At 39.7% G+C, this 14,523-nt stretch overlaps 1 protein-coding gene across 1 annotated transcript in view; it reads left to right on the top strand.

Annotated features, from left to right (window-relative positions):
- The window catches only part of LOC309806236 (protein mono-ADP-ribosyltransferase PARP14-like), a 49,253-nt gene extending 35,303 nt beyond the window's left edge, over nt 1–13,950 (top strand). Inside the window, exons 13-17 of the mRNA XM_082624896.1 lie at nt 442–648; nt 3,569–4,168; nt 5,449–5,582; nt 10,344–10,518; nt 11,183–13,950. Of these exons, the coding sequence (XP_082481022.1) occupies nt 442–648; nt 3,569–4,168; nt 5,449–5,582; nt 10,344–10,518; nt 11,183–11,472 (1,406 nt within the window). The 3' untranslated portion in view covers nt 11,473–13,950. The remainder of the gene's footprint in view (nt 1–441; nt 649–3,568; nt 4,169–5,448; nt 5,583–10,343; nt 10,519–11,182) is intronic.
- Nucleotides 13,951–14,523: the final 573 nt, after the last annotated feature.

Below are 14,523 nucleotides of genomic sequence, written 5' to 3'. Positions count from 1 at the left end.
AGCCCGACCTGTTCTCTTTAAAGAGCATGATATTTCAACATACATAAGCATCTTTTGCTTTTTGTGGATCTTTTGAGGACACCAGTGAGCCAGGAAAGGTTAACTGTGCTCTGTAACACAGAGGAACATAGTGAGCTGGGATCAGCTGAATAGAGCAAATAACAGATATCAGACACCAAGTTATGTTTCTGGGTCCTTTGTTCATTGTTGCACTGTTCCTGACATCCTGGAACAAAAACTCCCCATTACATCTAGGACTTCAAGGGTGTCTGCTGATGCATTTTAGAAAAGTCCATGGTGATGAAAGAGTTGAGGAGTGGGAATTTATTCTGAGAATCAGAATCCCTAATTTATTCCTCAGCCTTTTCCAGTTGGGTCTTCTTTTTCAAATCCAGTTGGATCTTTTTTTGTCCCAATCATTTTTATTATTTGCCTTTCTAGGAAGTGCCAAACAAGACCCAGATAAGGTTGCAGCAGCCATAATTGATGCCATTGAAGACTTTATTCAGAAAGGATTGGTCCAGTCTATGAAAAAAGTTAAAGTTGTTATCTTTCTGCCTCAAGTACTGGACGTGTTTTATGCCATCATGAAAAAAAGAGAAGGATCTCAGCCTTCTCCCCAGCAGTCTGTGATGTCTGAAATTGCATGTGAGTTGTTCATTTTTATGAAATACATGTTCCTAATATTGATGTCACATGAGAAATAGCTATTTTTTTTTCTGGTAGTTTATTAGCTTTTTTCCAGCTTTATGGAGATAGAGTTGACATACATCACTGTATAAGTTTGAGGTATACAGCATAATGGCTTGACTTACATATATTGTGAAACGAATACCACAATAAGTTTAGTTAGCATCCATCCTCTCACACAGACACAATAAAAAGGAAAGTAAAAAAAGAAAAGAAGAATTTTTTTCCTTGTGACAAGAACTCTCTTAACAACTTTCATATCTATCAAATAGTAGTGTTAACTACAGTCATTAAAGAAGGTTTCTGGACCCAGTTCCAATGTGTATGGAGGCTTCCCTGTGCCTACAAGCAATTCTCAGACGCTAGCTGGGTGTCTGAGGATTCAACTCAATTCTGACATCATCTACCCAGAGATGGAATCAGATTCCACAGGTAAAGGGCTCAGTGCCACGAGACTGCCCTCTGCTTCAGATACTAATCACAAGCCAAATACTGTATATATGAGAAAAATATTTGGTCATTCTGACCAAATATATTTTTTCATATATATATATATATATATATATATTTTTTTTTTTTTTTTTTTTTTTTTTTTTTTTTGTGGTACGCGGGCCCCTCCCGTTGCAGAGCACAGGCTCCGGACGTGCAGGCTCAGCAGCCATGGCTCACTGGTTCAGCCGCTCCGCGGCATGTGGGATCTTCCCTGACCGGGGCACAAACCCGTGTCCCCTGCATCGGCAGGCGGACTCTCAACCACTGCGCCACCAGGGAAGCCCTATTTTTTCTTATAAATCACAATATTACAGTCATCATTCTGTACATTACATCCCTAGTACTTATTTATCTTGTAACTGGAAGTTTGTATCTTTTGACCGCCTTTCTCCAATCTCCTCCCACCCTCACCCTGCGACCTCCTAGTAACCATAAATCTGATCTCTTTTTCTATGAGTTTTTTTTTCAGATTCTGCATATCAGTGAGGTCATACAGTATTTGTCTTTGTCCGACTTGAAATAGCTAATCTTTAATGAACTATCACAGAGAAATTAAGAAAACAATCCCATTTATAATTGCATCAAAAAGAATAAAATACCCAGGAATAAATTTAACCAAGGAGGTGAAAGACCTGTATCATGAAAATACACAACATTGATGAAAGAAACTGAAGAAGATACAAATAAATGGAAATATAGTTCATGCTCATGGATTGGAAGGATTAATATTGTTAAAATATCCATACTACTTAAAGCAATCTACAGATTCAGTGCGATCCCTATCAAAATTCCAGTGGCACTTCTCACTGAAGTAGAACAGACTTGAAACCATAAAACTCCTATAAGAAAACATATGGGTAAACTCCTCAGCACTGGTCTTAGCAATGATTTTTTAGATTTGACACTAAAATTACAAAAGCAAAATGAATAAGTGGGACTACATCAAACTGAAAAGCTTCTGCACAGCAAAGGAAATCATAAACAAAATGAAAAGGGAACCCACTGAATGGGAGAAAATATTTGTAAATCGTATATCTGATAAGGGGTTAAATCCAAAATATATAAAGAACTCATACAACAATAGAAAAAACCCCAAACAATTTGATTTTAAAATAGAGTATCTGAATAGACATTTTTCCAAACAAAGACATACAACTGGCCAATAGGTACATGAAAAGGTGCTCAACATCATTAATCATCAGGGAAATGGAAATCAAAATCATAATGAGTGATCACCTCACATGATAGAACAGCTATTATCAAAAAGACAAGTGAGGGACTTCCCTGGTGGCACAGTGGTTAAGACTCCGTGCTCCCAATGCAGGGGGCCCAGGTTCGATCCCTGGTCAGGGAACTAGATCCCACATGTGTGCCGCAACTAAGAGCTCACTTTGCCACAACTAAGGAGCAGGTGAGCTGCAATTAAGGAGCCCGCCTGCTGCAACTAAGACCCAGTGCAACCAAATAAATAAATAAATAAATAAATAAATAAATAAATAAATAAAATATTAAAAAAAAAAAAGGCAGGGACTTCCCTGGTGGTCCAGTGGTTAAGACTCCATGCTTCCACTGCAGGGGGCATGGGTTTGATCCCTGGTCAGGGAACTAAAATCCCACATGCCACGTGTCACAGCAAAAAAAAAAAAAAAAAAAAGTATTAAAGACTCAAATGTTAAGACCTGACCATAAAACTCCTAGAAGAAAAAATAGGGGAAAATAAATGATTAAAAAAAAAAAAAAGAAATAACAAGTGTTGGTGAGGATGTGGAGAAAAGGGAACCCTCATGCACTGTTGGTGGGAATGTAAACTGGCGCAGCTACTGTGGAAAACAGCATGGAGGTTCCTCAAAAGTCTAGAAATAGAACTACCATAGAATCCAGAAATTCCACTTCTGGGTATTTACCTGAAGGAAATGAAATCACTCTCTGGAATCCACGTTCGCTGCAGCATTATTTTCAATAGCCACAACATGGAAACATTGAAAGATGAATTATAAAGAAGATGTGGTGTATATGGAATATTACTCAGGCAGAAAAAAGAAGGAAATCCTGCTACATGCACGTGCAAGAACATGTGTGGACCTTGAGGGCATTATGCTCAATGAAATAAGACAGAGAAAGACAAATACTGTATGATAGCACTTATACAGAGGACGGATTGGTGATTGCCGGTGGGTACAAGGCGGGTGGGGGTTGGGTGAAATGCGTGAAGTTGGTCAAAAGGGTAAAAGCATCCAGTTATAAGATAAACAAGTCCTAGGGTTGTAATGTACAGCATGGTGACAAAGAAAGAGAGAGAGGAAGAGAGGAAGGAGGGAGGGAGGGAAGAAGGAGGGAGGAAGGAAGAAGAAAGAAAGAGCTGATCTTCCTTTCTTTTCTTTTTTAGCATTCTTGGGCTTCTCAAGTAAATCTCCCCCAAAACAGACTCCTTTGGTTTTAGAAAAGAAAACAGAATCAGCAATTTTTCAGGTGTGTGGTGAAAATGTAAGAAGTGTAGAAAACGTCCTCTTCTGGATACAGGATCTCATTCAAAAGGAACAGTGTCCCTACACCAGTGAAGATGAATGTATCAAAAACTTTGATGTAAAGGAATATCGGGAATTGAATGAGCTTCAGAAGAAGTTAAATATTTCCATTTCCTTGGACCGTGAAAAACCTTTGATTGAGGTTTCTGGAATTACCAAAGATGTGATACAGGTTAGAAATGCAATTGAGGACATGATCAAGAGAGTTAGATTGTCCAAAGAACAGGAATTCCTGGCAGATCGTACCAGTGATTTTGTGGAATGGCAATATAAGGACGATAACAAGTTTCATAGTTTTGACAAAATTACCAATATGCAACTGGAGGATGCAAAGAAACAAAAGAGAAAGACAATTGATGTTAAAATTAATCATCAGAGCTACACAGTGGACTTGGAAACATACACTGCTACAGATGCAAAGGGAAAGAGTTTACCTGTTTGTCGCCATACAAAATATGAAGGTGAATCAAACTATCATGCTTGTTGTCCATTACTTTATGCCTGTGATGTGTGTTGTACGTACATCAAAATGTTGTTCAAGTAGATAAAATCCAAGTACCCTTATGGAAGAAAATAGAAAACTTGGTCTCAGCTGAAGGAGCTTACACTTCGGCCATGAAAATACAGTACAGGTGCACCCAACAGCTGATCATTATTATCTTAATGGTAACAGTAGTCAAATATTGCATTTGTTCTCATCTCTACAGTTTACAAGCTTCCCGGAGCCAGTTTTGCTGGGGAGGTAATGGTTGCTTCTGTCAGGAAAGGGAAAGCCATGGGCTGTAAGTAGCCCAAGGCTTTCTAGAACAAAAGACTGAAGACAGCCTAGTCAGAGAGTGGGCACTCTGTGTCTGTGACTGATGACCCAGAGTGGATGGGGAGCCTGAAGGATCTTCTCCCAGAAGTCACTAGCTCCTCTGCCCTGAGGATAAGATTCTTTGACACACACATCAGGAAGCAGTCTTCAAGATTCCTGAGAAGGGAATGCTTGTCTTGTGTTGTCAGCTATTCCTGCCTTTGAACCACATAAATCCCCCACTGCAAACTACTGAATTGGCTTTCAGTACATTGAGAGATCAATGTGAACGAATTCCTCAGACTCTGAGCAACCCTGGGGAAATGACAAGTCAAATACAGTATTCTGTTTAGCAGACGGGGAGACAGAGCTGCCACCACAACCTGCCATGTAGCAAAACCTCCCACCCACCCAACTCTTAAGGATGCTGTGAAGAATAATGAAAGAATAGATGTGGAGGGCCTGGTGGTTGTGGTGAGTTCTGGCAAAAAGCCATGCATTTGTAAGCAAAACATTAATGACTATTTATTGAAAGCATTGTAGGGAAATCATTGATATTATATGTAAAATTATTAAATTATGACAAATTAGAGACTGAACAGAATATGCAGCGGAGTTACACTACACCAACAGTTCTCAAATCTGAGCATGATCAAACTTGTTAAGATGCAGGTACCCAGGTTCCACCCTTAGAGATTTTGATTCGGTAGATCTGTGAGGTTTTTTTTAAGCAAGCGTTATAGTTGGTTCTGAGGCGGGTTATCTGTGGTCCACATTTTGAAAACATTCTTCTAGAAATATAAGGGGCTTCTTGAACACCTTGATTTGGGAGATTGTAAAACAAGAGCACAAATGATACTCAGTTTTTCAAAGCATACCAGGAATGTGGACAATGCGGATGAGCCTTTCTAGGTGCGAGGGAGTTTTCAAATGTCTACTTTGCAGTTGAGATCCCCTTATACTGGAGTGATATGAAGCAGCAGAAAGTCTGTGTGGTTGAGCTACAGCCTGATGATTCAGAATACAAAACTGTGGCAAGCAAGTTTAATGAGACCTGTGCAAACTTCATCATAGAGAAGGTAAGCCTTCCGCTGACATGGAGTTTCTACACGGTGTTTATAGAGGTATCATCGTCCTGGATAAATACATTTTCATTCACTTCCTCTCACATTTTTTACCCAGAATTAGAATATTTTAAGGCAATTAGGTTTTAAATTCTAGATTCTACTCATGTCACTATGATTACTGAGACATTGAAATTCTTGTGTCAGTTATTACAATATATTAGATTGTAATATATTAGAATAATAAAGATATATATTTACTTTGTGAAGCAAGCTAATAATAACTCCTAGATATGGCTCCAAAGTTGGAGTTGATAACTAGCAAATCAGATCAGGATTATGTGCTTCTGCCCCACTATTCACAGATCAACAGTCCTTGCTTCCTTGATAATCCAGCGGTCCTTTCCCTGTTTATTTCCCTTATTTTGGCATCTTCTGCTTTTAAACATTAGTTTAGAAAGTTTCCTTTTTGAAATTATTTTTCTCCCTTGACTTCTAGGACAGTATTATTTTGATGCTTCTTTAACTAATGTTCCTTTCATTTTCACTGGCATCTTTTCTTCCTCTAAACCCCTAATCCTAGGTAACCCACAGGATTTATAGTTTGGTATTCTGTCTCTGCAGTTCACCAGGGAATGTTTTTACTCTTCTTGGCTGCAGCTATTATTTCAGTGTTGATAGCTCTCAAATCAACATCACCGACCTGGATCTTTAACTCAAGCTCTAGAACTTGAGTTCCCAAGTGGCCTAAAAAAGTCTCCACTTGAAAATCTGTCTGCTAAATCAATTTCCCTAAAATCTAACTCATCTCATCATTTCCCCTTCTTCCTGCTTTCGGTCCTTGGTTCCACCACTTTCTGAGTAAAGCTGGAGATCTTTGAGTACCTTCCCTTCATCTGTAATAACAAGTCTGCCAGTAAGGCCTGCATTGTCTTTCTTTGCAAATTTTCTCTTATTCTCTATTTGCACTGCCACCACACTGTTTATTCATGTACTTAATAATACATATTATTATTACATAATAACTCAAAAAAGATTTGAAGTGTCCTACAAAGATATACCTTCAGATAGCACAAATATGGACAAAAAGAAAAGTAGGGCAGGGAAATTAAGATAATTACAGAGGTATTGTTAGTTCACAAAAATACATAACATGAGGTCCTAGATAGTTACTAGAGGAGGCCCTCAAATTTGTCCTTGATCTTCCTAGTAGACAAAGTAAAGAAGTAAACACTCAGCTATAAGATTCATAATGTCCATAAATCAAAGAGCAAAGCATTTGATCAGGAGACTCAACAGTTTTTCACAGTACTGAGACTGACTCCTGAAAGAGTTCTCCTGTGAATAAGTACTAGAGAATATCTACAAAATCATCCTCACAGTAAATTCAATATCAAATTTTATACCATTTTTTAAAATCCCTCAATGTAGGAAGGAGAGGAATAGGTTAGAGAGATTAAGAGGTACAAACTTACAGTTGCACAGTAGCTGAGTCACAGGTATGAAATGTGCAGTGTGGGTAATATAGTCAATTATATCATATCTTTGTATGGTGACTGATCATGGCTGGGCTTATCTTGGTGATCATTTTGAAATATATGGAAGTATCGAATCGCTAGTCTGTGTAACAGGAACTAACAGTGTTGTAGGTCAGTTATACTTCAAAAATAAACAAACAAACTCATAGAAAAAGAGATCAGATTTGTGGTTACCAGAGACAGGGGGTATAGGGAGAGGGAACTGGATGAAAGATAGGCAAAAGGTACAAACTTGCAGTTACAAGATAAATGAGTACTGGGGATGTAATGTACAACATGATAAATATAATCAACAGTGCTTTCATACGCTATATTATGTGTGAAAGTTGTTGGGAGAGTGGATCCTGGGAGTTATCGCAAGGAAAAAATTTTTTTTCTATTTCATTAATTTTGTATCTATATGAGATGATGGATGTTCACTGGACTTATGATGATCTTTTCATAATATATGTAAGTCAAACCACTATGCTGTACATCTTAAACTTACACAGTGCTATATGAATGTAAACTATATCTTAATAAAACTGGAAGAATAAATAACCTTGACAAATAGACAGATCCCTGTATGTTGAGCAGAACAATTATATGTGGTACCAAGAAAATGTAATTCAAGTACGCAGCTCTTTCACGGTCTGGTTCTGAGACAATAAGTTTCATTAAAGATACCAATTACAGTCCTCTGGGAGTGGCTGACTGGCACATTGTGATGAGATGCCAAGTCCAAATTGAGCAGGACCACCCAGTTGACCAGAAATGTCTGCACTGGGCCCTGGAGTTTTACCATGTGTTGGCAGACCTTCACCAGAGAAATGACTTCACTACCCTTTTGTAGTGGAACCCTTTTTTCAATCTTATGTGAAATCCCAGTCTATGACGCCAGTAAAAGCAGAGCTAGGTTGTACTTAAGGCACCTCTGTGGAGGTGTCTAGTAGTGCAAAAGCGCTAACATGAAAAATGGGTGGTCTGTCATCCTCCATGACTGTCATGTCTTGTGACTGAGATTTTTTAACACGCATGAACTTCCACCTAGATTCAACAATTTTGTAACATTTGCTTTTTTTCCTTCACTCTCTCTGTTTTTCCTGAAACAATTGAAAGTTGCAGATATCATGATACTCCTAAATATTATAGCATATGTATCCTAAGAATAAAAACATTCTCTTAAATAACACAAATATCATTATCCCTTATAATAATATCCAATAGATGGTCAATATTCAAATCACCCCCGTTGCTCAAAACAGCTTTCTTATAACTTCCTCGAAATCCCTGCCCCCAATCTGGACTCACACATTGCATTTTGTCATTGTATCTCCTTCATCTCTTCTGATATAGAACAGTACTCCTGCATTTTTAAACATTATTTTTCATGATATTGAAATTTTAGAAGAGTTTAAGCTAGTTGTGTTGTAGAATGTTCCACATTCTGGCTCTCTCTCACCTAGATTTTTTAAGAATCCAAGCAGCTTTCTTATAGATTCTAGATTTGTCTGATTGCCCATGGTGTCATTTAATTTATTCCTCTATCCGCTTTATTTGTGGTAAACTTGGAGTTAGGTTGAAAGGCTTGGGTAAATTCAGATGAATATTTTTTGCAAGAATATATTTTGTAGGTGAGGCATCAAAGAAGCTTCTATTTATTTATTTACTTTTATTGAACTATTGTTGATTTACAATACTGTGTTAGTTTCTGGTATACAGCAGAGTGACTCAGATGTGTGTGTGTATATATATATAATTTTATATACATATTTACCCTTTCATCCCACTGCTTTTCAGTCCTTCTTGTATTTCTGTGCCTCATCTGGGGTCACTTTCCTCTGGCTTTAGTATTTATTCTAGTGCAGGTCTGGTAGTGATGAATTCTCTCAGTTTCTCTGAAAATTCATTTCACCCTCATTCTTTGAAGGATATTTTTGCTGGATACAAAATTCTGAATTGGTAGTTATTTTCTTTAAGCACTTTGAAGAAGTTATTCTGTTATCTTCTGACTTTCACTCTGCACTTCCCTCCCCTCCAGGAACTTGGCTCAGATCCTTGTTGCCTTCAAACAGTCTTTTTTTCCCACTACCTCTTCTAGTAGTTGTTGGCAAGAAGTTTGGTCTGATACAAGTAGTCTATCATAGCCAGAAGTCTGCTGCTAAAATAAGCCTACTAAGTAAAGCTTAGAATTTATCCTACTGGGAATACAGACTCAGATTACTGTGTTCAAAATTACTTGAAATAATTTTCTTTGTGTGGTTATTAAATTTTAAAGGGATTTGTGCTCACTTCTGCAGCATATATACTAACAAAGGGTGAGAAACAAGAATAAAAGGACTAAGAAATTAAGAATGGTTTCAAAACTTGGTGTGAATAAAATTTTAAGGCTTTTAAAAATGAGTAAAATAAATAAGATTTAGTAAACAGAAATAAATTGGAAGTAGTTTGAAGATCAGAAACTTAGTTGTAGGTAAAAGGAAAAATAAAATTTAAGATTATAAATTGGATCAACAAAATACATGATAATGCTGAGACCTGGAACTAGAGGGCAAACTGTATCTTTTTAAAATTAATTAATTAATTTTATTTTTTATTTTTGGCTGCATTGGGTCTTCATTGCTGCACGTGGGCTTTCTCTAGTTGTGGCAAGCGGGGGCTACTCTTTGTTGCGGAGCATGGGCTTCTCATTGTGGTGGCTTCTCCTGCTGTGGAGCATGGGCTCTAGGTGCCTGGGCTTCAGTAGTTGTGGCACAAGGGCTCGGTAGTTGTGGCTCGCGGGCTCTAGAGCTCAGGCTCAGTAGTTGTGGTGCATGCGGCATGTGGGATCTTCCCTGACCAGGGCTCGAACCCACATCCCCTGAATTGGCAGGTGGATTCTTTTTTTTTTTTTTTTTTTTCTTTTTGCGGTATGCGGGCCTCTCACTGTTGTGGCCTCTCCCGTTGCGGAGCACAGGCTCCGGATGCGCAGGCCCAGCGGCCATGGCTCACGGGCCCAGCCGCTCCGCGGCATATGGGATCCTCCCAGACCGGGGCACGAACCCGTATCCCCTGCATCGGCAGGCGGACTCTCAACCACTGCGCCACCAGGGAGGCCCCTGCAGGTGGATTCTTGACCACTGTGCCACCAGAGAAGCCTGCAAACTGTATCTTAATTAAAAACGGGAAACCCCAAACTGAAAAATGGTCGTGTTTCATCTGTTGTATCTTGCCAAGGGCTCTTGGCACTGACAGCAAATTTTTCCTTATTGATTTGCAGATTGAGAGGATCCAGAATCCAGAGCTCTGGAAACACTACCAGACAAAGAAAAACAACATGGACACCAAAAATGGCCAATTAATAAATGAGAAGCTGCTCTTCCATGGGACAGATGCCAACTCAGTGACACTTGTCAACGGAAAAGGCTTTAACCGCAGTTATGCTGGAAAGAATGGTAAGGACGCAAGTAATCTGGCTGCTTCAAATGGGATGTCAGCCATGAGAACCCAAGCTGGCTGGGGACAGTATGGATGGTGCTGTGTTCTCTCATTGTTGGGGGCCATGTTACAGCCAAAGTTTTAGGTTAGACTCACTATATTTCATCCCGAAGGGACTGAGTGGCCCTCCAGGGTGGGGGAATGATTTTTAAGAATAAAAAACCAGGGACTTCCCTGGTGGCACAGTGGTTAAGAATCCGCCTGCCAATGCGGGGGACACGGGTTCGAGCCCTGGTCCAGGAAGATCCCACATGCCGCAGAGCAACTAAGCCCGTGTACCACAACTACTGAGCCTGCGCTCTAGAGCCCACGTGCCACAACTACTGAAGCCTGTGTGCCTAGAGCCCATGCTCCGCAACAAGAGAAGCCACTGCAATGAGAAGCCCACACACCACAACGAAGAGTAGCCCCCGCTCGCCTCAACTAGAGAAAGCCCGCACGCAGCAACGAAGACCCAACGTAACCAAAAGAAAAAAAGAATAAAAAACGCACAAAAATATTTAAAAGAAGCTTTAGAGGGAACTGAACATTATTTTAACATTATTTGACATATTGGGTCAACATTGTCAAATTATAGACTAAACTGAAATCCTTAAAGATGTTTTGTTTTTCTCTTCACAGCTACGGCATATGGAAAGGGAACCTATTTTGCTGTCAGTGCCCTTTATTCTGCCAGTGATGTATACTCCAGACCGGACGTAAATGGGAAGAAGCATATGTATTATGTGCGAGTACTCACTGGATCCTACACAGCTGGAAACAGTACATTAATTGTGCCTCCTCTAAAGGACCCCCAAAATCCTACTGACTCGTATGACACTGTCACAGATTGTGTGCAAAATCCAAATTTATTTGTGGTATTTTATGACTACCAGGCTTACCCAGAGTACCTCATTACTTTTAGACGTTAACATTTTGGTATCCTTTGCAGAAGATATTATTCATCTATACATAGCTAACTGTAAAGCAAGCTGTAGTTTTTTTTTTTTCTCTTAACAGCTTTTTCTAAGATCAGAGGACCCTTGTCACTCAAATCAGACATTCTCCAGCCTCTCTTTCAAAACTGGAATGAACCTATCTTGAGAGCAGTAAATTTGAGAATTTAATTGGATAACTTAGAGTTACAACTGTGTGTCCTCAACCATGGATATCAAATCTGTAGATGTACATGTGTTTATTTCCAGGAAGGAGAGTATAAAATTAATCTGTCTTTTTTTAAAAAATTGGGGTATAGTTGCTTTACAATGTTGTGTTCATTTCTGCTGTACAACCAAGTGAATCAGCTATGTGTATACATACATCCCCTCCCTCTTGGATCTCCCCCCGCCCCCCGCCACCATCCCACCCATCTAGGTCACCACAGAGCGCTGAGCTGAGCTCCCTGTGCTATACAGCAGGTTCCCACTAGCCATCTCTTTTACACTGGTAATGTATACATGTCAATCTCAATCTTCCAGTTCATCCCCCTCCATGTCCACACGTCCGTTCTTTACATCTTCATCTCTATTCTTGCCCTGCAAATAGGTTCATCTGTACCATTTTTCTAGATTCCACATATAAGAATAACATTAATCTTAAAGGCAGAGGACACAGTGATATAACTTCAGCTGCCACTGAGAGACAGCCGGTATCATGTCAGGACTCCATACTGCTGTGGGGAGCACAGTATTACTAAGTGGGTGGGGCTGCTGTCTTCCCTGGGTGCAGGGATGGTGTCTAATTTTCTTTATCTCTGGGCTGAGGTCTGTGCCTGATGTACAACAGATGCTCCATAAGTGTTTCATAAACCACTTAAGAATGAAGAAGCCCTGTCAGGCTCCTAACCAAAGTGGGAACCATCTCCTCAACACCCTTGACCTATTGTCACTTTGCCTCAAATCGATGAGATTCCATGGCAGGGAGCTTTTTCACAAAGCAGCCTATGGACATGTGGGACAACTCCGGTCAGGGCTCTGGGACTGCAGTGCAGCTATGTCCTGCACAGTCCAGGGGGCTGCGGTCTAGCTTGAGGACTAGGTGAACTGTATCCCATGGAGTTGTGTAGTGCAGCAGCCCTGTTTCCAATTGGTCCTTTCTAAAGTTGAACCCAAATCTGCCTTTTTATAACTTTTATTCATGGTCTTAGTTCCGCCCAGTGGAAAAAAGGGATAATGCCTGCTATATTTTCAGTATGAACCCCTTCTACTATGTTAAGATTAAATGAATCTAAGGGTATTAAATAGCACATTTTCCTTGGCAGCCTACCTTTTGATGATTTTAAAGCCATATGCATAAATAAACCAAAGGAATTAAGCAGTCATATTACTAATTTGCTAACTCAGTAGCTATAGGATAGTAATGGAAAGTCTCTTTTTTAACTTCCTCAGGTAAATTTCAGATTCTAACACTGTTTATTGAGTGCCTACATTAACCAGGTACTATAATAGGTGCTTTCACATAACAGTATTTATTTTCTTCCCCCAAACACTCTTGTGAGGTAAGAATTATACCCCCTTTGCAAAGCTGAGGAAACTGATGCTCAGAACACCAGAAGCTTCCTTGCCTTAAGTCACCTGGGTAACAGGCCTCAGAGCCAGCAACTGAATCTGGGTCTCTGTGTCATCAAGCCCCTTGCTCTTCCCACTACAGAACATGGCTTCTAGATTAATGTTACTGATTCAGAAATATCTCAGACAATCTGTGAACTATCCTCATATTTCCTTGGCCTTGTCCCTTCTGGCTTTGGTTTTCATTGTAGATTCTCTTCATCTGAAGCTCTGTAGGCCAAGAGGCCAGAGCTATGCCCATGGGGAGCCAGGACAGATGATGAACTTGGATGCTAGGGGTCACCAGGAGGATAAAGGCACTCTTTCTTGGCCCCAGGGAACAATGCCTGCACTTCAAGTAAAGGAGGTTGAGGGGGCCATAGTTGCTGCTTCATTAAACACAGACGTCTTGAAATTTTTCTTGCTGTTGCTGTTTTTTAAGTGGATTGGCAAAGACTTCTTATTGCTTAGGAGTAGCTTCCCAGCCACTGGCATCTGAACTTGGGCTTGACAATGAATGTACGAAATAAAAAAGGAGAGACCTGCTCTCTAATTTGTTCTTGTTCTCCAGTGGTTTGGTTAACTTAGGCAAGGCTGAATATCAGGGTGTATTGCACCAAGTATGATGATTCAGTCTGTAAATGTTATAGTTACCCTCAATCTAAAGAAATATGTCATACAACACAGGGAACATGGCCAATATTTTATAATAACTATAAATGGAGTATAACCTTTAAAAATTGTGAATCACTGTATTGTACACACGCAACACATAATATTGTTCATCAACTATACTTCAATAAAAATTTTTTAAAATAAATATTTCCTCCTTTTTGAATAAAATGCTTGGAAAATGTTATTTGGTGGTTAAACATCTTTATCCTTTAGGGCAAATACAGGAGAGCTTGATGATAAACACAGGCCACAACTAAACATGACACCATCAAGGGATCCTCCCAGTATCAAGAGCATTCAGCTGAAAATTACAGAAGGGCACAGTACAGCTTTAGTTCAGTAAATCTGAAGGGCGGATTGACCCCAACAAGCAGCCCCTGCTAAAACAAGCCCACTTTGAACCTGTGTTAGGTCTTGGTGGTCTACTCCAGGGCCAGAGATTCTTAAACTTTTTTGCTATGTGAAGCACCTCAGGTGCTTGCTGAGACTGCAAAATCTGGCCCATCCCAAAGGAGGCAAATTCTATAGCTCTAGAGTGGTGCCCAGACATCTGCATCTTCAGCAAGCCCCTCAAATGATGCTGATATCCCTGATACCCAGAGCTGCTTAGGACTTTCATGGGCCCCAGGCAATTTTGCCTTTGTAGGCCCCTTACTCCATGAAAAGTATTAAACATGATACTTCGCTACTGCACTGGTATAAACATGAATGTAATCGAAACTAGATTATATTCTTTTTTTTTATTTTTAAAGAAACTAAAAC

This window comes from Mesoplodon mirus (genome assembly GCF_964341445.2).
Source record: "Mesoplodon mirus genome assembly, chromosome: 6".
Classification (NCBI taxonomy): domain Eukaryota; kingdom Metazoa; phylum Chordata; class Mammalia; order Artiodactyla; family Ziphiidae; genus Mesoplodon; species Mesoplodon mirus.
The sequence above is the reverse complement of the archived record's forward strand: the minus strand, read 5'-3'. Positions and strand labels throughout refer to the sequence as shown.